Consider the following 27,557-nt stretch of genomic DNA (forward strand, 5'->3'; position numbering starts at 1 on the left):
AACCCCAGATGCCATATTCCCTGTTTGTGGTTTTCTTTGGGGGCGGGGGTCCAAAGAGGGAGGGGAGGAGTAGACCAGTCAAGCCAAACTATTTCACAACCCAATTACGCCTCTCACCCACAGCTGGAAGTTAGGGTTACCTGAAGAATTAAAAAAAAAAGTTTGTTTGTTTTTTGCTATCATCTAGCTCTACCTAGACAACTATTGCATAGTATTTCTTAAGTTGGGGGGGGGGGGAAGAGAGAGAATAAGAGAAGTTATCACTCTGAAAACACAATCGTATCAAAATTCCAGATATGCACATCCGGACAGGAGTTTTAAGCAAGCTTAACAGCTGGGGGGGGGGAGCTGTCACACTGAAATAAAGCGAACTTAAAACGACAACAACAAACCAGGGAGAATCCGCCAGTGCTGGTTTGTCATTCCTGGGCCCACTGGGCAATTCTTTAAATTTTATTTGAAACCGCTCATCTGTGGCTACAACCTCCAAGAAATGGTTTGAGAACTAATGAAGAGAGTCCTCGAGATGGAGCTTCGCCTCGTCCCATCGCAGGACAGAGGAACATCGCTTTGCACAATGCAAAGAGGGCGACACAGAGAGTCCCATCACCCGTCACCCACCCAGCAAGGAGGGGAGAGAGGGTGGCACCCGCCCCAGCCCCACTTAAAGGGCCTGGGGTTTGGGCACAGCTATGCCACGACCTTGCAAGCTGGTAAGAGGGTCTCCCGCAGACCCCCTCGGATGGAGGAACGACAGGCAAGACCACCCACCCCAAGCAAAGACCCCCGTCTGAACCAGACCAAACTTTTCGCTCGGGGAGGGACAGCCGCAAAACGGACGGGAAACAGCTGCAGCAAGAGACAGCCCCCACCCAGAACCTCCCAAAAGAGACCCTCTAGAACAATGTGCCCGAAATTTGGGTCTCTGGCTGTTTTTGGGACTACACTTCCCATCATCCCTGACCAATGGTCCTGCTAGACAGGGATCATGGGAGTTGTTGTCCCAGAACAGCTGGAGTTTGGGAAACGTGGCTCTAGAAGTTGTTGCCCCAGATACACAACGCCCATATTCCTCCTGACCATCAGCTGAGCTGGCTTAACGCGGTCAGGAGCTGGAGCCCAGCGGCGCCGGGGGTGGGAGCACGCGGTTGTGCAAATTTTGGGGCTGTTTTTTCCCCCCCGCAGTGACTTTTCCATTAAACAAAACAAACCCATTTTGGGATGGGGGTGGCAGCGACAAACCCATCTTGGTGAATGCCAATCTCTTTCCTCCCCGCAGAAATAGGGGGAACCTGGGTTTGAAACAAAATGGGCTGTGTTATTTTGGGGGGGGCAGGGTTGGGGGGTGGACAAGAACGGCCCCCTTGATACTCTGGGCCGGCTCTCTTGGGACAACCGCCGGAGAGCCCAAAACACTCCCAACCCCAAATCTTACAGAATCGGCAGCTCTCGGGGGGGGGGGTATTGGGGGGAGGGACTCTGCCCACGATCACCACCCCAATCAAATGGATCTTTACAAACCCGACCCCCCCCCAAATGCCTTCTGGGGCAAAACCTGAATCCACACCCCACACCCCCTCAAATCGCAGCTGCTGTTTTCAGTTCTAGAATTCCGTTAGGTTGAAAATGAAACAAAACATTTTTTAGAAATAAGGGAGGGAGGAAGAGAAAAAGCAAAGCCACATAAAAAAAGGAAATGGGGAGAAAAAAAAGGAATAATACACCCAAATACTTAAAATGCTACCTTTAAAAAGTTGAGGACTTTTAAGAGTGCGCCTCCCCCCCCCCATCCCCAATATTTTCACAGTATAAAAAGAGGCAACAGAAAACAGAGTAACAGTAGCCTGGAGTTTTTTTTTAAGCTTTTCCCGGGGGGGGGGGGCATGTCAACCTGGTATTTCCAAAGAAGCAGGAGGGAAGTGGGGGCAGGGAAATCCATTTATTTTTTTGTTTTAAAAAAGCGAAAATATATTACACGTGTGTCAAAATGCAACCTTTGTTGGGGGGGGGGGAGTTTAATTTAAAAAAAAAACTATAGGTGAGTTAATATGGAAGTTGGTTTTTCTTTTTTTTTCCTTTAAGAGAGATTTATAAAGGAAAAAAAGAGGGGAGACGTGTTGGGGGGGGGGGGGGAGTCGAGAGGAGCCAGTGTTCAAAACAAGACCAGGAAACAATACAAAACGAAAAGAAAAGAAAGAATAGATCCTTGGAAACCAGCCAACTTGAAAGAGAGGGGTCTGATCTTGTTTTTCTTTCCCCCCCCAGCTATCAAAAACAGTATACATATATAGATATATTGTCCGAAATTGGGGAGGGGGGGATGTACACGCAGCCGGGGGAGGGGCGTTCACATGTGATCCCCCACCAGGACCAAGGGAGTAACCAAATGCTGGTTGGCATCCAATTTTGCCATGCTGGTCTTCTGCCGCCGCTTGGCCAGCTTCGACTCGGACGGCGGAGAGAGCTGCATGGAGCATGAGGTAGCTTTGATGATGATGGGGGAGTGCGACTCCACGGCAGCCTCGTCCTCCTCCTCGTCCCGCATCAGTTGGCGGTTGACGGCGATGGCTTCGGCCGCAAAGGACGTCAGCTCTTTGGCACAGCTGTTCCTGCGGAGAGAAGGGGGTGGGCGTGTTTAGGAAAAGAAGAAGAGACCTGCCGGATCGGGACAGCAGCCCCCGCAAAGCCAAACATCTTCTCCCGGGATGTTTCCATGAACAATTCAAAGTGTTGGTGCTGACCTCGAAAGCCCTAAATGGCCTCAAAGGCCTAATATACCTGAAGGAGCGTCTCCACCCCCATCGTTCTACCTTGACACTGAGGTCCAGCTCCGAGGGCCTTCTGGCCGTTCCCTTACTGCAAGAAGCCAAGTTACAGGGAACCAGGCAGAGGGCCTTCTTGGTGGTGGCTCCCGCCCTGTGGAATGGCCTCCCACCAGATGTCAAAGAGAAAAACAACTACCAGACTTTTAGAAGACATCTGAAGGCAGCCCTGTTCAGGGAAGCTTTTAATGTTTAACAGAAAACTATATTTTAATACTTTGTTGGAAGCCGCCCAGAGTAGCTGGGGAAACCCAGCCAGATGGGCGGGGTATAAATAATAAATTCTATTCTATTCTATTCTCATGGGCCCAACCAGATGCAAAGCCCACAAGCAGGATTTGAACGCAAGAGCAGCTCTCTCCGTGGCTCCTGTGGCTTCTGGCACCTGGGTTTCAGAAACACTGCTGCCTCCGACTGTGAAGTAGGGCTGGGCAATATATCGTCCAAAACCGGTTTCAAGCCCTTATCACGATATTAATTTCATAATTTTTGACCTGGCAATGTATTGTTTATCATGGACACGTGTGTGCTAGGGATGCAGGTGGCGCTGTGGGTTAAACCACAGAGGCTAGAACTTGCCAATCAGAAGGTTGGTGGTTCGAATCCCCGCGACAGGGTGAGCTCCCGTTGCTCGGTCCCTGCTCCTGCCAACCTAGCAGTTTGAAAGCACATAAAAGTGCAAGTAGATAAATAGGTACCGCTCCTGCAGGAAGGTAAACGGCATTTCCATGCGCTGCTCTGGTTCGCCAGAAGCGGCTTAGTCATGCTGGCCACATGACCCGGAAGCTGTACGCCGGCTCCCTTGGCGAGTAAAGCAAGATGAGCGCCGCAACCCCAGAGTCGTTCACGACTAGACCCTAATGGTCAGGGGTACCTTTACCTTTAAATGTCACGATGTACCAATATATCACAATGTCTGAAATAAGGATGGAGGCCTTGGCTGGCTTAACAGTTTCCCCCATGTTGTGATGTTTGCATAGCACACACACAGGTAAAGGTAAAGGGACCCCTGACCATTAGGTCCAGTCGCGACGACTCTGGGGTTGCGCGCTCACTCGCACTTTGACATGCTTTCGAACTGCAAGGTTGGCAGGAGCAGGGAGCGAGCAACGGGAGCTCACCCCGTCACAGGGATTCGAACCACCAACCTTCTGATCGGCAAGCCCTAGGCTCTGTGGTTTAGACCACAGCACCATGTCATGATTCAAACACAAGACATATATATATCGCGATGTTGAAAACCAGATATTGCCCATCCCTATTGTGGAGGCAGAAGAGTTATAGAATTATAGAGTTGGATGGGGGCCCTGAGGATCCCTTAATTTTCCCCACAGGGGCTCAAAATTATGGGGTGGCAGTTCGGGGGTTTCCTCTTACCTTTGAAGAATGATTGGGGTTGGGAGAGTGTTATCCGGAGCACACTGAAAAGAAAAAAACGAGAGAGAGCGTGAGAGCTAATATCATACCAAGGCAAGATTTTCTGTCTGCAACAAGGTTTCCCAAACTTGTGCCTCCAGCTGTTTTCGGGCTATAACTCCCACCATTCCTGACCGTGGGTCCTGCTAGCTAGGGATCATGGGAATTGTAGTGCAAAAACACCTGGACACCCAAGTTTGGGGAACTCTGCTCTACGACTTCCCACAACCAAAAGTGTGGGGGGGACGGACGGACACAAATTTACTAAGGTACAACTTTCTCACACTGCTAAATTTTATCTGAAAGGGAGGGTTTTTATCAGAAGTGTTTTTAAACATTTTCTTTAACTCATTATATATCATTTCCCAGAAAGCCTTCACCTCTTTTAGAAGTGCACCACAAATGGTGAAAGATACCTTCCTTCTCTTTACCTTTCCAACACTCGTTAGATCTTGTCCTATACATTTTAGCAAGTTTTGATGGTGTTAAATACCATCTATACATCATTTTCATCACATTTTCTTTAAGCGAACTACGTGCAGTAAATTTAATACCTTCATTCCACAGCCTTTCCCAAGATTCTAACTGAATATTACATCCAAAGTCTTTTGTAGTCTTTTGCAGAAGCCTTTTTACTGGGTATAGTAGGTGAAGAGATACCAAGAAAAGATAAAAGTCTGTTCATGTATGCAACAGCAGCAGCAAGAACCCTTTTAGCCCCAAAATGGAAACAACAACAAAAGAAGAATGGCAGATGAAAATGATGGACTTTGCGGAACTGGCAAAGCTAATGGGGAAAATCTGAAAACAGCACAATCAAGTATTCCAAAAAGACTGGAGTCACTTTATTCAACACCTGAAAGCTCATTGTATGCAATTATCACCACTAGTAGGCTTATCTGAAGATCTATGATGAGATTTTTTTTTACCTTTCTATATTTATTTAAACTCTGAGGTATTTTGTGATGAGTCTTATTAGACTTGGAAAATATAGAAAATGCTATGATATAAAGGTTAACTTTGAAAGCCAAGAGGTGGGAGGGAAGAAGTGGATAGGCTCTAAAGAGCCAAAGAGGGAAATTGGATAATAATGATGTGATTATATATATTTAAATGGAAAATTAATAAAAAATATTTTTAAAAAAAATGAAATGCAGGGTTTGAGGAACCTTCTTCTAAAGGAGAATAGCTCCACAGCGCTACCTAGCGCGCCAGGGATTTCAAACCCACACTGTGAATCCTGATCAGACGGGTATCCTCTGTTTTGCTTCTGATTAGCAGCCCTGTTTAGGGAAGCTTTTACTGTTTGATCTATTACGGATGGATGGCAGCTAACAGATTGAGGTTGAATCCTGACAAGACAGAAGTACTGTTTTTGGGGGACAGGAGGCGGGCAGGTGTGGAGGATTCCCTGGTCCTGAATGGGGTAACTGTGCCCCTGAAGGACCAGGTGTGCAGCCTGGGAGTCATTCTGGACTCACAGCTGTCCATGGAGGCGCAGGTCAGTTCTGTGTCCAGGGCAACTGTCTGCCAGCTCCATCTGGTGCACAGGATGAGACCCTACCTGCCCGCAGACTGTCTCGCCAGAGTGGTGCATGCTCTGGTTATCTCCCGCTTGGACTCCTGCAATGCGCTCTATGTGGGGCTTCCTTTGAAGGTGACCTGGAAACTACAACTAATCCAGAATGCGGCAGCTAGACTGGTGACTGGGAGCGGCCGCCGAGACCATATAACACCGGTCTTGAAAGACCTACACTGGCTCCCAGTACGTTTCCGAGCACAATTCAAAGTGTTGGTGCTGACCTTTAAAGCCCTAAACGGCCTCGGTCCAGTATACCTGAAGGAGCGTCTCCACCCCCATCATTCTGCCGGACGCTGAGGTCCAGCGCCGAGGGCCTTCTGGCGGTTCCCTCATTGCAAGAAGCAAAGCTGCAGGGAACCAGGCAGAGGGCCTTCTCGGTAGTGGCGCCCGCCCTGTGGAACGCCCTTCCAGCAGATGTCAAAGCGATAAACAACTACCTGACATTCAGAAGACATCTTAAGGCAGCCCTGTTCAGGGAAGTTTTTAACGTGTGATATTTTACTGTATTTTTGGTTTCTATGGAAGCCGCCCAGAGTGGGCTGGGGAAGCCCAGCCAGATGGACGGGGTATAAATAATAAATTTATTATTATTATTATTATTATTATTATTATTATTATTATTATTATTCATCCTCATTGTGATGGTTTTCTCACAGAGGCTAACTTGTTAAACACAGAACTGTTAAGAACTAGGCTCTTTTAAGTATAGTTCCCAATTGCCCACAGAGACGGCAAAGGACCTCTGCCCCAACTGCAATCTTGGTGAAGTGCAGGCTTGCTTAGTAGCCAAGGGAATTTTTACAGGGGACGTTAGGAAATTTCAATAGACAAAACTTTGGTCAAGTGAGGAGCAAAGTATTAAGGGAAGACCAAGGGCCATAGGATTTATGGGGAATGTGTTTTGTTATTTTAAAGATGCAGTCTCTGAAAGTGTGATTTGCTTATCTCAGGCATCTGAAGGAAGGAAACTCTCCAAGTTGATTAGTGGGATTTTAGCCCCTGGTACCAAAAAAGGCTGCCTGGGTGTGAAGGAGTTATCAACCCTAATCACTCTGGGAATGTGTATCTGTTGAATTTCTGCCTGAATTCCAAGTTGTGGAAGCAACTTGCAGGGTGGGGCAGCGGGTAACCTTCTCCCTTGGGTGAAGCCTTCTGGTGCCCCTGGTACAAGGGAGTGGCGGCAGCAACTACCTTTCTTGATGCGTTTTGTCCTGAAAAAAGTATATGCCTCCGACCGCCGTTCCTCTAAACCTGATCCAGCTGGACAGGAGAGGAAGGGGTAGAGTGGCCGGAGCATTCCTACATGGTGTCAGTGTGGTGGAATTAAACCTACCCTGACTTTACTACAAAGGGGGCCTGCCTGAATCTCTGTGGAGATGCTGCCAGTCAGTGCACGCAATACTGAGCTAGATGAACCAAAGGCTTGTCTCATTTCATGCAGAGAGAAAACAGGACAGGTTTATTGGAGGCTGCAAAAAAACAGGAGAACACCCTAACCCCAAACCACCGAACCCCTCCCGCCTTTCCCACCCCCCACTGCGCTCACCCCTTGCACCCACGAGTGCTTGAGAACTTCGGCTGCGCTGAGGCGCTTCTTGGCATCTCTGACCAGCAGCTTGGAAATGAGGTCTTTGGCTCCGAAAGAGATGTGAGCCCAATCCTTGTCTGGAAATTCGTATTTCCCCTCCTGGATGCTTTCAAATAACATGTTCTGGAAGGATGGAAGGAAGGAAGGAAGGAAGGGTCACGGAACCATACAAAATCACCTTTTCTGTTTTACTGCTGCATTACACTGTTCACAAAAGGGACACGGGTGGCGCTGTGGGTTAAACCACAGAGCCTAGGACTTGCCGATCAGAAGGTCGGCGGTTCGAATCCCTGCGATGGAGTGAGCTCCAGTTGCTCGGTCCCTGCTCCTGCCAACCTAGCAGTTCGAAAGCACACCAGTGCAAGTAGATAAATAGGTACTGCTCCGGCGGGAAGGTAAACGGCGTTTCCGTGCACTGCTCTGGTTCGCCAGAAGCGGCTTAGTCATGCTGGCCACATGACCCAGAAGCTGTACACCGGCTCCCTCGGCCAGTAAAGCGAGATGAGCGCTGCAACCCCAGAGTCGGCCACGACCGGACCTAATGGTCAGGGGTCCCTTTACCTTGTTCACTCATGTGCTCTGCTAGGACCCCTAGATCCTTTCCACATGTACAGTCATACCTCTTTTTGAAGTCGCTTCAGGTTAAGCCTTTTCAGGTTGCGCTCTGCTGCGACCCGGAAGTAACGGAGCGTGTTACTTCTGGGTTTCGCCGCTCGCGCAGACGCTCAAAATGACATCACGCGCATGCGCGGAAGCGGCGAATTGTGACCCGTGCAGACGTGGGTTGCGTTCGCTTCAGGATGCAAACAGGGCTCCGGAACGGATCCCGTTCGCATCCAGAGGAACCACTGTACTATTTGTGCCCCCCCCCACCAAAAAAATCTTATATTGGTGCATAGCTGTCAACTTACAGATTTGAAAATAAGGGACTAGCAGCTTCGAAAATAAGGGATCAGCAGCCAAAATAAGGGATTTTCCAAGCACAGGTATGTTCAACTTCTGAGCCCCTCTGAGCCAAAGGCAGAAAGCCCAGCCAGCAGCCAAACGAAGCCTCAAGCGGTGGTTCCCACAGCGCAGCAACCCGGCAAGGGGGATGCAGCAAGGAAAACCACCGTCACCTCTCCGCTGGGAAGCGCTGAGCAAAGGCGAGTACCCAGGCAATGCGGCCGATTTGATTGGCACAAGGCATGCAAGCTCCACCCCCCAGTCGTTCTTAGACTTCTTATTGGGTGAGCAACGCAGCCAAGCAACACAGTTGGAGCCTCCCTCCTCCCTGGCCGGCAGGGAGGAGGGAGAGGAGCTGCTTCCTTTTAAACCCGGGAAATTTAAGGGACATCATCAATAAGGGACAGCAGCTGGAAATGGCGCTGGGATAAGGGACTGTCCCGCCAAATAAGGGACGCTTGACAGCTATATATTGGTGCAGCTTCTTCTTCTTGCCCAAGTACAGAACCTGACCTTTGTGCAAGGAACAAAAGAAGAGGAAGGAGCCTGAGGCCTGCTCACCTGGCAAGCGGGACACGCTTCGCCGCGGTCCCAGCCGCAGTCGGTCCCGCAGTGGCCCACAAAAGGCGGATAGCCGCTCAGCATAATGTAGAGGATGACCCCCAAACTCCACAAGTCGCAGCGCTTGTCGTAGATCGAGGCTTCCTCGTTGAAGGCTTCGACAACCTCCGGGGCCATGTATTCAGCCGAGCCGCACTGGAATCGGGAGGAGAACAGAAGTTGGAAATGTGAAACCACCCCTACAATAATAGATTGGCAATCACTCACGCTAGAGTACTTTCAATTAGCAAAGCTGACCGGAAAAGTCAGAGGAGCCCCAAATCAAAAAAAATTCAGAGAATGGAGACTATTCAGAGAATATATAAGATTATATTGTAATAACAATGTTATCCTAGCAGAACTGAATGATACTTGTATATAATAAACAAATGGAACAAATATACTAGAAAAATATACAGGAAAAGTTATAAAAGAAACTGTGGGATAAAATTAAGACAATAGAAAAAGTACAACGGGAACGATTGGAAGTTTCTTTCAGAAGACTTTATAAGAAAAGACAGGATGTTATAACCAATATTCATTTATTGCTAACTCTTTTTTGCTTTTGCTTTTTATTTTTTTTATCTTCTTTCTATTCTATTTTTGTGTTTAATTTTGATGTAACTATTTGTAATATATATGTAAGATGATATTTTAAATCAATAAAGATGAATTTGTGTTGTTTTTTTTTAAAGAGGAATCGGGCAGAGAAAGGGTTAAAAGCCGCAGGGTCACACTTTTGCTTTTCAAAATTCCCCCACCCCAAACAAAAAGGTTCCGGCTTTCACATGCAGAAGAAATGCATGTGATTTGAAACCACTAACTTTGCAGGAAGGAAACTCCAGTTTGCTCTTTCAGAAACACACACATTTTACACAAATGGAAAGTTGTTTTACTGTCTAAGATCTTTGGCTCCCACAATGAAATTGTTTAGCAACAGATCCGGACTGGCAAGGTGGGGGGAAAGTCTCAAAGTCTTTATAGTTTCCCTATGCTCAGAAATGGAAGGAGGACAGAACAGCCTCCAAGGAAGAATGGCAGGTGAAAAACCTTGAATATGCGGAGATGGCAAAACTGACCGCACTGATAAGAGACACAAATTTAGAGTCTTTTAAAGGAGGCTGGGACCCATTCGTAGTCTATTTATATAAAAAAGTATTTTCCCCATAAGGGACGACCCCAGTGGGGTTTGGAGTGTAAGAAAACAGCAGAACGTGTTAGAAAGGATGAAATTGGATAAGACAATGGGGACTGGAACCTTAAAACGCAATCGTAGTTTGGTCAAATGTTGAGTAACAAATGTAACATTCTATGTGGAGTAAAGGATAAAATCTTATTAGATAGATTATTAGAAAGATAGATTTTATTCTTCTTTAAAACATAATGTGGCGCGGAAATGAAGAAGAATAATAATAAAATTCACCAAGGAAAAAATGGCGCCTAGACATTCCATCATGGCGACCGCAGCCAAGGTTTAAGGCGCCATTTGGCGATCAGCTTGTATATTTTGAGTTTCGAACCCTGCTTGGGGGGCTGTCCTTCCTTGGAGGTTTTTAAGCAGAGGTTGGAAGGTGATCTATCCTGGGTGCTACAGTTGAGACGTCTGCATTGCAGCGGGTTGATCTAGATGGCCTCTGGGGGTCCCATCAGACCAGGAAGCATTTTCTCTTTCGCCAAGTAGCCATGCTCTCTGGACGGCACCAGATGAGTTTTGCTTCAGCTGGGGGGTATGTGATCAACATGCCTCTGCCCCACATTTTACCCCTCATAAATAAAGCCCCCCCCCAAAAAAACACATGGGACATTCTTTCCCAGAAGCCCTCAGGGCCAAGAAGAGCGAAGCCAGGCACCGTTTCCTGGAAAAAGGGTTTGCAATGTTCAGGGCACCGCTATAAACCTGCCAGAATAGTTCTGTCGGATGAACAAGGGGAAGGGATTGCGTATGCAAGAGTCTGGGATCTCCCCGAATACACAAACTGCAGGAATTATGTTCTCCTCCCCACCCCTTGATAAAAGAAAAAAGTCCAATTGCACTTGCAGAGGAACTTGGTGCAAATATATGTGCAAATATATGACCCAAAGTCCTTTGTGAGCAAATGCATTTTTCTCGCACTAGCTAAAAAATAAAGCAAAAAACCTGTTCTGGGGCACAGAAATATCTCACAACAAAAAGGCTCAAGGGTTTGAAAATGTGGAAGTCCGTTGTTTTGAAAAGTGCAAACCAAGCTGCTAGACCTCAGGTTCTTGGGGAGAACACACTGCCCCAAAGCTGGTGTTTCCCAGACTTTGGATATCGGCACAGATATCATTATTATTTTTATTTATTAAATTTGTATACTGACCTATGCCCATAGGTCTCAGGGCGCTTCACAAGATAAAATCACAATTAAAAAACCCTCAAAACACATAATAAATATAAAAACAAACTAACACCCCCCCCCCCAGATTTTAAAAGGGCGGTGGGTGTCAATCAGCCCAAGGCCTGGTTAAAGAGTACATTTAACTTGTGCACATTTCTGCTTAATATACGCCTAGCAATTAAAAAATAATTAAGAAGCGGGCCAAAATGGGGGAAGACTTCCAGTGGGAATCTCACCCAACATGTTTTGACTCTACACAGTTTTGGCTTCATGCTGTATCCCCAGAATTTATCCCCCACGAGAGATGAGCAGGGGTTTGTGTTTTTTCTGCAATAAGATTGGGGGTTCAGTTAAGGACTTGGGAAAAGAGCTGTAATTTTGGGGCAACTCCCCCCCACCAGACGTTTGAAACAATCCGCTGGGACAGTTCTTGCATGGAAGAAGAAAATAAATCCATCTAGTTAGTAGTGCCTGGAGAAAATAAAATGGCGGGGGCAGATCTGGAGATCGGAGCCTCAAAGTTCATTCATTAAAAAATAAATAAATCCCAGAATTGGGACCCTGAGGGTCATCCAGCCCAACCCCCTGGCAATGCAGGAATACGCAGCTCTTCTGAACTTGCAACCTTGGCAATCTAACCCAGGCATGGCCAAACTTGGCCCTCCAGATGTTTTGGGACTGCAACTCCCATCATCCCTGGCTAACAGGACCAGTGGTCAGGGATGATGGGAACTGTAGTCCCAAAACAGCTGGAGGGCCAATAGAGCTATCCAGGCTGACATTCATTTGATGTATTTATAGTAATAGTCAAATTTTATTATTTGTACCCCACCCACCTGACTGTGTTGCCACTTCTCCCAAGTTGGCAGCTTACAGCGTTTTAAAAAAACCCATCCCTTTTAAAATACCAATTATTTGAAACAAATCAGCTAAAAGTAATAGTCGAAATACAATAAAACACATGGGGAGGAAGATTTAAAATGCTGATGGCCCTGATAGGAGCCAGTTGGCGACATTGACTATACCAGCTTTTTGTGTTTCTATTTTAGTATCCTCAGCAAACTTAAAGACACCCTTCTTGGCTCTTAAAAAAACCACAGGTGTGTTATCGAGAGGGGGGAAAACTGCAGCTTGAAGTTATTCCATGCTAAATTAATTTTAATTCCAAAACGATCAGTTTATACGCTTCGGGATTATCAATCTGTTGTTTGCAGATTTTAAAAGGAGGGGAAACAGTGTGCTTGGTTCATCTGAGAAGTGGAAAGTGAAACTGGTTTAAATAGAACGCACCTGCCTGAACTCTTCTGTATACATACAGAAATCTTTAAAAATCTGTGAGAGGAGCAGAGAAGCCCTCCTAAACCCTGTCCCTTAATCCCAGATACACAGCAAAGGAAGGAGGAGGAGGAAAGGGTTCTGTGATGGAAAGAGCACTCTGCACATGCTCAGAGGAACCCTTGACTGCAGCTGCAAAACGAGACCAGCAAAAAACCACACAGCACCAAAACCCTTCGCTTGTCGCCAACCAACCGAGGCAAACAGAGTTCACTCTTCCTTTTCACCACATCCTCCCTTCCCCGAACGAGACCGGATCAAACCAGCTGAGGCGCAATCCACCCGGCGCCGCGTCAGCTGCCTAACTCTGCCCTTCCTCAAATTAATACATATGCAAATCCACATTATCCGGACTCGGGCAAATCCTTCAGAACAGGGGCAGGGCGCAGAGCCCGGGTAACTCGCCCAACCGGCCGGCTTACAAAAAGGGAGGAGGGAAGAGCTGCTCTGGAGGGCAGGGCAAGGAGGCACGCTTAGGGTTCACAGAGGGAACCCACAAGGTCATCCAGCCCAACCCGCTGCGGCGCCGGAACCCCAGCTAACGCAGGAACCGTTTCAATGGCTTTCGGGAGAGTTCATTGGCAGGACACCTGCCTGGCATGCAGAAGGCCTCAGGTGCGTCTCCAGGTAAGGGTGGGGAAAAGACTGCCTGTCTGAAAGCACGGAGAACCGGTTCCGAATTCAAATCACTAGGATAACACACTTTAAACACACTTTAAAACAGTCGGGGCTCCCTGACGAGAATTCTGGGAGCTTTAAAGGTGCTGAGAGTTTGAAGAAACCCTGACTAAAGAATTATGGCAAGAAAAACTGATGGACTATGCAGAATTGGCAAAATTGACACATAAACTACGGGACAAGGATAACTGTGACTTTAAAGATGAATGGGAACCCTTTACAAGTATTTGAAGACGCAATAAAGTGAACTGGACTCCTTGGCTGGTTTTGAATAAACACTCACAAACTTTTTATTGGTAATATTCAGTTAGATAAATTAAGGACCTATACAATTTTGTAACATGCAGAGAATAGCATTTACAGAGAAACCAGAGATGGGAACTGAGGGAAGTCGGGGGGGGGGAATGGGGGGGAATTAAGGATGATATGTTGTAAGGATGATATGTTTAAATTCCTAATAAAAGATATTTTTTTTAAATAGGTGCTGAGAGATGTGTCCCCACTTTTCCCAGAGCTACAATTCCCTGGGAGGAGGGATGGAGCGATAAACCAGTCTGGGAACTGTAGCGCAGGTATTTGTCAAACAGCACCCAGCACCCTGAACAACTTGCACTTCCCCTGGGGGGGTCCTTTGTGAGGGACGACGCCAGGACCGTTCAAAGCGGCGTAACAGAGCTTTAAATCTAGGGTGTTAATACGATCTGAGAGCAGATGCGCCGGCCCGATATCTACAGATGAAGGCCAGCATACAAATTCAATAATAATAATAATAATAATCAACAGAACCCATTGACGTGAATCACTTCCATCAATTCCAATGAGTCAACTCTTGAGTAACGCTGAATACACCCCTGGGCTGCAGAGCAAAGATTGTTTTTGTTGTTGCTGCTGCTGCAAAAATAGCAAAGGGTGTGGGGTTGTTGTTTTTTTGGCGTTTTTTAAAATAATTGCAAAAAGGCAAAGGTTTCTTTGCAAAAAAAAATAAAAGCAAAGGGCGTTTCGTTTTCGTTTTAATCATAGCGATATTTATAACCCTTTTGACACACATGGCTGGGATTTGATCTTACCTAAAACTCCAGGAGTTTTGGTTTTTTAAAAAAAAGATCTGTCCATAGCCTGCGTCTCCTTGCCCCACCCCCCACCGCAGAAATGGGTCAGAGCAGCCTCTACAAAGCAAGGGGAGGGGAAGGGGAGGAGAAGAGAGAGAGAAACAGATGGAAAGGGGGGGGGAGAGAGGAAATCCCCAAACCTCAGGCCTGACAGCCAATCAGCCAAGCTGTTGCTAGGGGCAAATTTTACAGCATTTCAGCAGCGTTTTGGGGGGGGGGGAGCAAGAGAGACCAGGAGGCAGGTGGCCCCTCTCTCTGCTTAGGGTGGGAAAACAACAGTTTTAAAAAGCTTTCGAAAGGAAGGGGAATAAATTAAGAGCACTATGGAACCCGAAACCTGGGATGGGGGGGGGGGCTGTGTCTTTGAAAGGTGTCCCAATTTCATGCACTTCCTGCCCCCTGCAACACTTTAATTTTTGCAAAACTTTGTTTGCGGACTGCAAATGGGAGCCCCTTGGCTGCTCCGCTTCCACCAGAACATGCAGATTTGCATTTCGCAGGTCTGTGCCTCCCCCCCAAAAAACACCCCAAGCCTGTTTCTTTCATTCAAAAGACTGAGCCACAGCCAACGCAATGTGACCTTTCTCGATTCCGCGCAGCCTCTCAGAAAACGCAAACCAGCCGCACAGCTGAGATACAGAACAAGATGCGGTGTTCACATTCGTGACACAATTCCACGCCACAAGTTAATAATCCCCTCGGCGACCCAGGAACAGGCCGTGAAATTTTGACGTTGACCACGCAGGTCGCCTAGTCCAAGCCCCTTAATCCAGGGATCTTTTACTTGAACCCACAGCTCTAGGATTAAGAGTCTCGTGCTCTACTGACTAAACCAGGGGCCGCCAAACTAAGGTCCGCGGGACGGATAAGCCCCGAGGGACTCATTCATCCGGCCCATGGTAACCCCAGCTGCGCACTCTTACCGGCACTGCACTGCGCGGCTGCGCTATTTGTGCATGCGCAAGTGTTATTTCCGGCGCACATCCGGGGCGGAGGAGGCCCGTGCATGTGCGCACAAGCTATTTTCGGTGCTCCTCCGACCCGGAAGTGCGCCGGAAATAGTGTGTGCGCACACATAGGGGCACGCGCTCCCCCGGCCCTCTGTGCAATCGATGCTGGAGACACCGGCGGTAAGTTTGCTGACCCCTGGACTAAGCTGTCCAGGGTTCGAATCGCCCCACCAGACCATGAAACTCACTGGGGGTGATGTTGGGGGCCAGCCTAATCTACGTCAAAGGGGAGAAGCACATCGCCCATCCCTGGGAAAAATGAACACAATAAATAAAAACAATAACAAGCCAGCTGGATGGAGCCAAAAATCAAATCTGACTATGGCAACACCCTAAATAAAGAAGGCACGCCAATAGGCTTGGAGAAACACGACCACACAAGACCAGTCTGCATTGGCCAGGGACTGGTTGGAAAGAACCAACATCCTCCCATTTTGCAAATATCTCCCTTCCTGGTCTCCTAGGGGGATCCTTGACTCGCCATAAGCCACCACGTTCTGGACAAGCCAGTTAAAGGCACCCACCCCCCTCCAAAGCACCGTTTCGTCCAGGCTGGATCTGGGAATGAACCTCACAATACAGGTCGGCTTGAAAGATAAAATTATAGAAATTACAGAGAGGGATTTTGGAAGGCCGGCTTGCAGCAAATTATGACCGAACACACACACACGGACAAGCCATACAAAGCCGAACAGCTCTTTCCACCAATGCCAAAACATCAGCAAAACACACAGAGAAGGCTATATGGATCGGGGTGTGGGGGTGGAATCCATCCATCCCCAGTATTCTGATTCCAACAGTGGACAGCCAGACACCTCTGGGAATCAGACTATGGGGTTGCGGAGCTCATCTCGCTTTCAAGCCGAGGGAGCCGGCGTTTGTACGCAGACAGGTAGACTGCACCCAAGCTTCCATCTGAGCCATCACAGTGAACGGATGCTGAAATTCCTGGAGGATTTTCCATTTTTAAAGCCTGCTAAACCTCAGCACCATTCAGCACATCTCATGCCTTTGAATTCCGACAAATATATATATAAGCCTTCCTCCTCATTCAAAGCCTACTGGCTGTCACTTTTGTTGGTTGAGCCCCAGTTCAGATTTTCCTTCCAAGCACCACTTTTAAAGCATTTTATATAAATCGGGTTTTTCCACGCTTGGGGGAACTTACCGGGGTGAGCAACTCTGGAGTGGAGATGGGTGAGCAATCGCCGTTCAGCTTGATCCCGCTTCCTAGATCGAAATCGCAGATTTTCACGGGCGAAACCTGCATTGCAGGAAAGAAAAAGAAGTTGCCAGTTGTTGTTTTTTTTTTAAATTCATAGCTCCAGAAAGAATTAATCAGACAAACCTGTGAATTTCACATTTCCCCCTCCCCAAGCAGCTCAAATTCAGTTCATTTCCCCCCACCCACCTTTGCTTTCCACATCACCGTGAAAAATTTTGATGTCCACATTAAAAATTCCTGCACGTTTTCACATGCATTTATCTTAACACCCTTTTAACTAATATGCACAATCCTCAAGGGGTTTTCTCCGATTCAAAGCATTATTTTAATGTCTTTTTAATTTTTGTTGGAAGCCGCCCAGAGTGGCTGGGGAAACCCAGCCAGCTGGGCAGGGTACAAACAATAAGTTGTTGTTATTATTAGACATTATTATTGGACATTATTCACAGAGCCATTTTTGCATCTAATATCCTAGAATGGTAAAGTTTGGAAGGGACCCCGAGGGTCATCTAGTCCAACCCCCTGCAACGCTGGAATCTTTTGCCCAATGTGTATCTCGAACCCAGAACCCCGAGATTAAGAGTCTCTTGTTTCGTTGGAGAAACACATCGCAAAATCTGGAGAAGAGCAAATTGCAAAGGGCAGCTGCATGTTCATCTGCAACCCCTTTATTCCAACATCCTGCAGACAGCAGCTCCACAGATCGCACACCAAATGGCAACTTTCTCTTTAGACAAGACAAGAGGGAGCATCCTGTTAATGTGTTTGAAGCCACTCCTTACCTGACTGGAGCTTTCACAAAGGATATTTTCTGGTTTTAAATCTCTGTGTGCTATTCCTGAAAAGGAAAGAGAAAGATAGCCTCAGCAAACAAAAGAACGGAGGCTAAACTTCTTGCAAGATCCAAGAAACCTTTTTCGCACAGGGAGGAAATGAAAGCAAACACTGGGCTGGAGTATAAATACAGGTTACGGAAGGAGAAAGCAAAGGCACTAGTCCCTAAGAAAATTACCTCCCACCCGATGCAGAGTTCAAAATGCGCCAAAAGCATTTTGCAATTGGCCAGCAAAAACATCTGGAGGTGCATGCCTGGGGATCCTCGGATCTGGACCTTTTCACACACCAATCCCCCATCCTGTAAAATCCTATTTGTTATATTTTATCTGCACAGAGGAATTTCAAGAAGCGAAGTGTTGCCTTGAAAAATGGCCGTTTGGGCAGCTGCAACCCTGGTTCCTGGCCTGTATCTCTCGGCTTCTAACACAGGGTTGCATGGCAGGGGAGGGTTGGACTAGATGACCCTTGGGGTTGAAATAAAAAAATTAAGGAGATATATATATATATATAAAATAAATGTTCATAAATGTACCAGGCAAACACGTACATAAATATATAAACCACATGTCTGAAGCAGCACAGGAAAACAGCCCTGGAACCATTTTGACTCCCAAACTGTCTGTGTATGAATAGGGTGAGCCTGTGACCTGGCTCAGGAACTAAGTATTTATCATTACAAAAGACTAGCCAGGCTCCCCAGGGTATCCACTCAGATTTCTGTTGTAGACCACCCTTTCTGTGATGTAGGTGTGATGTATCTGCGGGTGGTCTTGGACTCCTGGGCGGGCAATTAAAATGTCTATATAAGGGCGGGCACACCTTGGTTCTGGGTCCTCCTCCTTCTCCTGCGTGTGAAGGGGGCACCCTGTTGCAACAGATCAATAAAGATCAGGCTTACTAGCTGCTTTGCTTCTCAATATTCTCTGGTTGGCCTCTGTTATTTTCTCTGAGTGATGGAGAACCTGCAAAGGGCTCTTGTGTCCCCCCATAAGGGAATAAGGGCAGATTTTCGTTTATTACAGGGTCCCTTCCAACTCTACCATTCTAACATCCCTTTCTCCTGCATGTGGGAGTTCCACGGTTTTCAACACTGAAGACCCCTGCCTAGATTTCTACCTTCCCCACGCTTCCACAATTTGCAGTTGTTAGGAGGAAGGAAAAACTCCTCTTTCTGCTTCTTCCATGATTTCATAAACTTCTACCGTGTCGACTCTTTGCTCTCTCGCCTTTTCTCTAAACTGAAAGGTTCCAAACACTGCAAACTTTCCTCCCTTTGAGAGTTCAGACTGCCCTCTTCCAAACTTTCCCTCTGGGTTGCCAGACAAAATAACAGTGATAAGACCCAACAGCCCCGTCGTATTCGCAGACTCGCAAAGGATTTGCTGACCTTTGTTGTGCAAGAAATTGAGGGCGCTGGCAATGTCGTTCACAACCATACTGGCCTCCAGCTCGTTGAAATGGCGGCGGCGATGGATGTGAGTCAGGATGGAACCTGGAAAAGATCGGGGCGGAGAGAGAAAAGAGGGCACAGCAATGTTAGCAATCTCAGGCAGCAAAAAATAAAAGTTTGCAGGCCTGGGGAACAATCAGGACAGCAGGCAATGCCAAACGTCATGGTCTGACTCGAATCAGTTCTCAATTTGGAACCAAGAGGGCTAGAAACATAACTTTTTAGGAGGAAGGTTGTTGCTCTGCAGTAGAATGGCTGCATTAACCATCCGTTAATTTAGCTGAGTAGTGTCTGAGAAGCACCTCCATTCTTTGCAACTACGGCAGGTAAATCTGCAGGGAATTCGCTCCCCACGCAGGGCTGCCAACTCCGGGAGAGGCAGATATTGCTGGTTTTGACCTATAAAGCCTTAAATGGCTCAGGACTGCAATCCCTTAAGGACTGCCTCTCCCCGTATGAACCTGCCCAGACCCTGAGATCATCTTCCAAGGCCCTTCTTTGTGTGCCTCCTCCTCAAGAGATCTGGAGAGTGGCAACACAAGTGCAGGGCCTTCTCTGTGGTGGGTCCCCGTTTGTGGAATGCTCTCCCCAGGGAGGCCCGCCTGGTGCCTTCATTATACACCTTTAAGCGCCTGGCTCAACCTGATGCCCTTTGCAGGGGTAGATTATCGGTTTGCCTTTATTTTTATTATGCATTTTGTGTTTTTCATCTCATAATTTTCCGGATGAAGAGAAGTATACGGATTTAATAAATGATGACGATAACAACGACTCCTGCAGAAACGCAGGCACCAGGCTTTTTCAGCGGAAAATTCACCCAAGAATAAAATCTTTTCACAGGTTCCAGTTCAAGAATTTACTCCGGCCTGCGAGTTAGGATCCCTTTCCTCACCCACCTGCAGGCAAAGTTGGACAGGCAGGTGGAGCCGATCACCTGGGTGACCAACACCCAGGACAGGCGAGCACGGCTCAGCCAAAACTACCAGAAGGGCCAAAACAAGCTGGCCAGGTTAGGCCCACAGGCCAAAAGTTCCCGACCAGCAACATGCCAGACACGAGTGTCGCTACTTGCCTCCTCTCATCTTCTCGAATACAAGATAGAACCGGTCTTCTTCCTCAAAGAACTCAATCAGCTCCAAGATGTTCCTGCCGCGAGCAAGACAGGGAGGACATTTAAAAACGGGGAGAAAATCTCCACTTTGCATGGTTTTCTCCTAGAATGAGGACATCTCTCTTTCTCCCCCACCGCACAGCCTTGCCAGGTCAGTCCAAGAAAGGTCCACACACCCCCTCCCCACGTTTTCTTCCCCCAAATGGGTTGCGTCTCCAGGAAGCCTGCAAAAGCAAGGCTGCAGATAGACTGCTCTTGAGCATGGAGGTTTCGCGGGGGCGAACCAGGTGCTGGTGGAACATCAGGTTTATCTGAGCCACTACCATGGGCATCGTCAGTCCAAATTACCCCTTAATAAACCCTACGGCTTAAGCCACCAAAAAATAAAATTAAAAATACCTATGTCCTTGGCACTGATACAGCATCTCGACTTCCCGGAAGACCCTGCTCCGGATATGGCCGAGACGCTTTTCGATAATCTTTAAAGAGAAACACACACAAAGCAGCGAACATCAGCGCACAGTCGCGTCAGGGATTTGAAAGCGGACAGTTGGGTGCAATCAAGAGTTTTGCACCCTTTTAACATGAGTTCAAGCCGTTCCCTCGTCTCTGCGGGAGTCTGCGTGCATAACAGGCACCATTCATGGCCACCCGTGTCCTGTCGCAACTCCCCGCCCACCCTGAAAGGCTAGCTCTCTAGCTGCAAGGGTGCCGTTTTGCACAGAAGACCGTTCTCGTGCGCGAGTTCCCCCAAGCATCTTGCTGGAGTACAGCTTTTTAAAAACGGCATCACGATTTATCTGCTTGCACACAAACGCTCACCCACCCACCCAAAAAAGCAAGTTTCTCCGCAACTAGAAAGCAAGAATATCAAGAAGAAATGTAGACCCTGAGAGGCTTTGTTTTTATGTGCAGGGATCTCTGTGCAAGTTCAGCCTCTCTCAAGCTAAGGTCATACCACGAAGCCACAGAAAATTTCCCGCAGCAAAGGAATTGCTCCCAGTTAGGCACCATAAACAGCCCCCAATCACCAATCACCACTTCCTTATTTTATTTTTTTTTTTGCAAAACACAGCTGTTCCCTTTGCAGCTGTTTCCTTTTCAAAAAAGCATTTTACGAAGACATTCTTGGGCTCATCCAGGGACTTCCTTGTTTTGCTCCAGCCTCAAAAAACAAAAACAAACAAAAACTATTTTGCTTTTCACGCCTACAATCGCAGATCAAGAAAATGTCCTTAAAATCTAAGCAGCTCAAATAGGAATTGCAACTCAATGGGAAACAGCCCAAAATCTTACACCGGGCACTCCGTCCCACCACTCTGGAATACAGTGATAATTGAGATTTTAACAAGGACTAGAACTTCCAGAGACTTTACATATAATTTGAAATTCCTTCATTACATATGGACAGTGAAGCTATCATTTTTGAGACAAGCCTGGCACCAGTATTCTCTCTTAATGCAAAGACTTTTATTCTCGTTTTCTTTCTTTCATGAACTGGGCTTTGTTATTTCGCCTGTAGGTACTTGATCTACGTGCCTTTGGGGGGGGGGGCGAGGCATTTAGTTTCCCATCTTTTAATTTTCAGCTGTCGTTACAAAAGTTAATGTTCCTAAGGCGAGAAAATAAATGTATTTATTGCTTTATCTGTGTGCGTACACACATACACAATTTGTTTTCTCCTGCTCCGGAGGGTGGGATTCGAACCCATGGCTTCAAGCTACAAGAAAGGAGATTCCGAATGAAAATCAGTAAAGCTTTCCGACAGTAAGAGCTGTTCGACGATGGGTGGACGGTGGCGGACTCTCCTTCCTTGGAAGTGTTTAAGCAGAGGTTGGGTGGCCTTCTGTCAGGAGTTCTTGAACCGAGATCCCTGCATTACAGGGGGTTGGACTGGATGACCCTCAGGGGTCCCAACTCTACAATTCTATGAATGTGCTTAGGGGTGTGTATGTGGCTGCTTTTGTGAGAGCATTCCCCCCCCATGCACATACCCCCCCAAAAAAAAATTGCTTCTCTCTCCCCTTCTAAAATCAGAGTTCGAAGAGACACAGAAAGTAACCTAGCACAATGTTTCAGAAGATCATGTCTGCGGCTGTTTTTGGACTACAACTCCCACCCTCCCTACCTAGCAGGACCAGCGGTCAGGGCTGATGGGAACAGTAGTCCCAAAACAGCTGGAGGACCAAGTTTTGGAAATGCTGGCCAACTGTCCACAACGCAAAATAATAAAAATTGTAAAATGAAAAACACCCGTGTTCGTTTTCACTCAACCAAAAATTCTTAAGACGAGAGAGGGAATACGTGCATTTTATATTGGTGTTGGTGCTGACCTTTAAAGCCCTAAACGGCCTCGGTCCAGTATACCTGAAGGAGCGTCTCCACCCCCATCATTCTGCCTGGACACTGAGGTCCAGCGCCGAGGGCCTTCTGGCGGTTCCCTCCCTGTGAGAAGCCAAGTTACAGGGAACCAGGCAGAGGGCCTTCTCGGTGGTGGCACCTGCCCTGTGGAACGCCCTCCCACCAGATGTCAAAGAGAACAACAACTACCTGACTTTTAGAAGACATCTGAAGGCAGCCCTGTTCAGGGAAGGTTTTAATATTTGATGCATTACTGTATTTTAATATTTTGTTGGAAGCCACCCAGAGGGGCTGGGGAAACCCAGCCAGATGGGTGGGGTATAAACACAGTGGTACCTTGTTTTGATTCAGGATCCGTTCCGGAGCCCCAGACGTTCGACAAAGTGCCGCTCTGCGCATGCACGTGAGCGGTTTTGCGCTTCTGCACATGCATGAAGCATGATTTAGCGGGCGTGTGCAAGCGGCAAACTGGATGTAACCCGTTCCGGTACTTCTGGGTTTGTTGTGGACGTTCCATGAAATGGACACTAAACAGGGCAGACTCACAACGAGGTACTACTGTAATACATTATTATTATTATTATTATTATTATTATTAATCCCTCCCCAGCCAAGGCCGGGCTCAGGGCGGCTAACAACCAATAATAAAAACAAATTGAATGAATACAACTTAAAAACAAGATTAAAATACAACATTAAAATACAGCCTCATCACAGGAGGAGAAAGGAAAAAAATAAAGAGGGGGAGGTAATCAAATAATAATAATGATAAGTATTATTATTATTATTATTATATCCCCATCTGCACCCAAAATCCGGCTCCAGAAAGGGGCGAGGGGGTTCCTTTTGGGAGCTGCCAGCACTGCCGCAGCCCAAACCAAAGTCATAAGGAGGGAGAATCGGATTATTTACGGAGCTCTAAACTTTTCTCCTCGCCCTGAGATGCCGCTTTGCAGCCAAACCTGATGAAAAGGCCTGCTTGTTCCCTCTCCCTCCTGCACATGAAAGGGAAGGGGGCGAGGGGGGGGCGTGATGCCAGCGCCAGACCAGCAGCTGTTCTCCTCCCCTCCGGCCCAGGCAGGTCGCAACCTCGGCCCTCCCCAACTTCTGCCTCCACAAAACAACGCCAGTTTTGCCACCACCGCCCGCCGCCCTCCCTCGCTCTGCATCTCCCATGCGCTGGAAAAAAAACAGCCTCGTGCAAGACTGCAGAGAGGAATTTCTTCTTTGGGGTGGGTGGTGAAAAAAGAGGCAGGGTCCGCAGAGGAAAACAAGGAAGCGATTGCAAGAGGGTGGCAGACACGGCGCCAGCCGATAAGAGAAAAGCTTTCCTTCCTTCTCTCACGAGACTCAAATCCGTGGGCGTTCCTTAAAGCCAAATGCTAAGAGCTGGGAAAGCACCCGAGTTTTTTTAAATGTATTTTTATTAAAGATTTTCTTGATTTACAAAAGTGTCTGCGATGGCTCTCTCTCATATTTTCTTTTCTCCATGGAACATTTTTACAAATCAGTTTCATTTGTTGAGACGTTAGGAAGAAAGGGGGGAAAGAGGTGGAGGGGATGTTTTTATTTTATTTAATATATTGTAGGGTTTGGTGTCAGCGTCGCTTGTGCTGGTTCTCTGCTGTCCGCTTGTGTTCCTTTGGTGGTGAGAGAGAGGTTGGGGTTGGCCTAAGGGCAGGCACCCCCAAACTCGGCCCTCCAGATGTTTTGGGACTACAACTCCCATCATCCCTAGCCAACAGGACCAGTGGTCAGGGATGATGGGAATTGTAGTCCCTAAACATCTGGAGGGCTGAGTTTGGGGATGCCTGGCCCAGGGTGTGGCTGTTCATTTGTGGTTGGCTGTGGTGGTCTTTGTTTTCATGTGTGAGTGGGGTGGGCGGGTGTTTTGGATCAGGTTAGCCATATTGATTTGTATGCTGTTGGTGGATTTTTGTCGTTGTCTTGTTGGGCTGTGTATGTGATAAAGGGGAGCCATACTCGGGTGAAGGCGTCTTCTTCTGTTTGTCCCCGTGTCAGTTTCAGTTTATTGGTTATTTTTTCTAGTAAGGCTGTTTCCCATACTATCTGGTCCCATTGGTCCATGCTCACTCCTGACAGGTCTCTCCAATGTCTGGCTATGGCGTTTCTGGCTGCTGAAAGTAGGCTTGTTATGAGTTTTTTTGTGGTGTAAATGGGCATTGTTGTCTTGGAAGATGTTTAGTAAGGCCAGTTCTGGGGTGATTTCCAATACTTTCTTGGTTGTTTTACATATTTCTCGTATGGTTGTTGTCCAGAATAGTCAGATTTTGGGACACTCCCACCACATGTGGAGGAAAGCACCTAAGCCCCAATTGTCCTTGCTCCTATTCCAACAGCACGAAGACCTACCTGTGAAGAATTTCTTTAATTCTCTCTCTCTCCCCCATCCAAATCCCGGCTAACCACACCAACCGGGAAAACACTACCGCAGATGTTTCATGCTGGAAATTCCTGACACACACCACCCCCCCAATTTTGGCCCAGGGAAGACCTTCATGCACAGCCTGTGGAACTCCCTGCCACAGGAGACAGCCAGGGCCACCATCGTGGACGGCTTCGACAGGGACGGGTTTGGAGGATAGGGTCATCAATGGCCAGCAGCCACAATGGCTATGCTCTGCCTCTGCGGTCAGAGGCAGCCATAATAGGCAACAATAAAAGCACAACACAACCATCTCACACCCAAAACGCAATGCAGTTGTGGGAGGGGAGAGAATCCCGCTTGCAGGCTTCTCCCCGGAGCATCCAGCCAGCCTCTGTGAGAATCACAGATTTGTGGGCGGGGACCCCGAGGGTCATCCATCCCAACCCGCTGCCATGCAGAAATCTCTTGCCCGACCCGGGGCTCAAACCCCAAAGTCCCCAAGCTCCCTTACCTTCACTGCATACTCTTTGTTGGTAATGAGGTTAACACAGGCCTGGACTTTTGCATGAGCTCCTTCCCCTAGGACCTCTTCCTGGAGTTGGTAAACGTCTGAAGGTTTGCGGGAGACAGGAGGAGAGAGAGAGAAAAAAAGACAAGGAAACAAGAGAATTATATTCCCTGCCTCGTTGCCTGAACTTTGTTTATTCCAAAAACTGTGTTTATATTCCAAAAATTCCACATAAAAAGTCCAATATATATTTTAAAAATGTTCTTTTTATATCGCCAACTTCCCATCTCGTTTTCCGTGATGTTTTTCTTAGCTCCCCGCTCCCTTTGCCTGTCTCCCCTCTTTTTTAACACAGCCGTAGCGCAATCATCGTTCGTTCTTTCTGCTGCTCATAGTTCGAATCCTGATCACGGATTCTTCGTGCTGCCGTATTTCTCCAAACAATCCGGAAAAGGCTTCCATTCTTCAAAAAAAAAAAAACCCAAGCACCAGATCATCTTATTTTAACTGATGGCTTTGTTGATTTGACATAGTCCATCTTTGCCTGAATCTTGCTGCTCCTCAAATTACAGATCATCATCATTGTTGTTGTTGCTGCCATTATTATTTCAATTTACATGCCACCCTTTATCATTCAAAACACATTACAGAACATCAACAACAACAAAAAGCATACTGACAGACCGCCTAATAGTAAAATAGCCAGTAGCTGCAGTCCCTGCCGGTTTAAAGTTCTAGTCCTCCTTGCCTCTCACCCTTCCTGCAAAAATAAAACAAGGTGCTAGACCTCATGGTTCTGAACGAACAGGCTGGTTTAAAAAGGAAGCTCTCCTTCAAACAGCGTCACACCTTTGGGTCTCATCCAGCTCAGTGCAGTCTACACCAACCTTTCCCTAAACGCAAGAGTCTAATCCCGGGTTTCCCAAACGTGGATCTCCAGCTGTTTTTCGACTACAATTCCCATCATCCCTGACTGCCAGTCCTGCTAGTTTGAGAGGATGGGAGTTGTAGTCCAACAACTGCTTGAGAACCAAGTTCTCCTGGTCTAATCCATCTCCTTTGCAAAAGCTCCACTTCCTTTCCCAGCCATTGGAGCAGATTTTATGCACTTGTATCGTTTCCTGGTCTGTCTAGATTGCAGGGTGGGAATTATTTTCATTTCAAAGTTTGCAAATTTGGATAAATAAATACACATCTCTCCTGCAACAGCACCCTCTTGCTGCAGGCTTCTTGCGGACACAGCCCTTCTCACGAGGCCACAAGGACTGAGCGGAAAACATTTTGCTGCAAAGGGAAGGCAGGAGGTGACGATTTCGAGAATAAACGCTGAGGACTAGCGACTTGAGTGGCTCACCTTCAAACCTTCCGGAAAAGCTATCCGTGGCCCGACAGCGTTTTTTCTTTTTGTTCCGTTTCTTCGCGTTGGGGATGTCGATGGGCTGACTCGAAGGCATGTCTGTTCCACGAGATTTGAGGGTGGGGAGGAGAATCACAGTTAAAAGCAGCATTTGAACCCAGGACCAGGCGCGCAACAACAATCCCTAAAGCCAGAGGCATGCTGGGTTCTGAAGTCGCCCTTAAACTTTGCATTTTGCATGAAACAGCCAGCGGCTTATATTTCAAGGTAGACTCTCTTTGAAAATGGAGGCTCCATTACAGCAATTAAGACCAGGGTGGGGAAGCCGTTCCACATGACAGCTGTGGGCGGGGCTACGGACAAATGTGGGCGGGGCTATTAATAGAAGCTTCACCTTTGTGCAGTAGGGCAGTGCTGCGCAGTGGTTAGAGCAGTTCCCCAAACTTGGGTCTCCAGTTTTGAGACTACAATTCCCCTGATCACTGGTCCTGCTAGCTGGGCATGATGGGAGCTGTAGTCCAAAAACAGCTAGAGACCCAAATTTGGGAAACCCTGGGTCAAGACCAGGGTTCAAATCCCGACACACGTTCACAAAGCCAGCCACCGCTTCTTAACTGAACCGACCTCACAGGATGGGGAAGAAACCATGAACGCCAGATTAGAGGAAAAAGGTGGCATTCTGAACGCAACAAATGGGAGAGTTATGAGGGCCAGAAGGAGAGGTCTCGGGGGCCGCACTCCTCTCCCCTGCAGTTCACAATCCCTGGAATAGAGGTAAAAAGGTAAAGGGACCCCTGACCCTTAGGTCCAGTCATGACTGACTCTGGGGTTGCAGCGCTCATCTCGCTTTATTGGCCGAGGGAGCCGGCGTACA

General features: G+C 47.5%; 1 protein-coding gene across 1 annotated transcript in view; it reads right to left on the minus strand.

Moving 5' to 3' along the window:
• Positions 1-1,181: 1,181 nt before the first annotated feature.
• The window catches only part of MKNK2 (MAPK interacting serine/threonine kinase 2), a 38,170-nt gene continuing 11,794 nt past the window's right edge, over positions 1,182-27,557 (minus strand). The window contains exons 4-14 of the mRNA XM_083720505.1: positions 26,681-26,782; positions 25,330-25,427; positions 20,468-20,547; positions 20,030-20,103; positions 18,895-18,999; positions 17,453-17,508; positions 16,614-16,709; positions 8,915-9,109; positions 7,367-7,531; positions 4,200-4,243; positions 1,182-2,609 (exon numbers count right to left, since the gene is read on the minus strand). Coding sequence (XP_083576631.1) covers positions 2,348-2,609; positions 4,200-4,243; positions 7,367-7,531; positions 8,915-9,109; positions 16,614-16,709; positions 17,453-17,508; positions 18,895-18,999; positions 20,030-20,103; positions 20,468-20,547; positions 25,330-25,427; positions 26,681-26,782 — 1,277 coding nt within the window. The 3' untranslated portion in view covers positions 1,182-2,347. The remainder of the gene's footprint in view (positions 2,610-4,199; positions 4,244-7,366; positions 7,532-8,914; positions 9,110-16,613; positions 16,710-17,452; positions 17,509-18,894; positions 19,000-20,029; positions 20,104-20,467; positions 20,548-25,329; positions 25,428-26,680; positions 26,783-27,557) is intronic.

Source organism: Podarcis gaigeae (assembly GCF_964106915.1).
Source record: "Podarcis gaigeae genome assembly, chromosome: 18".
NCBI lineage: Eukaryota > Metazoa > Chordata > Lepidosauria > Squamata > Lacertidae > Podarcis > Podarcis gaigeae.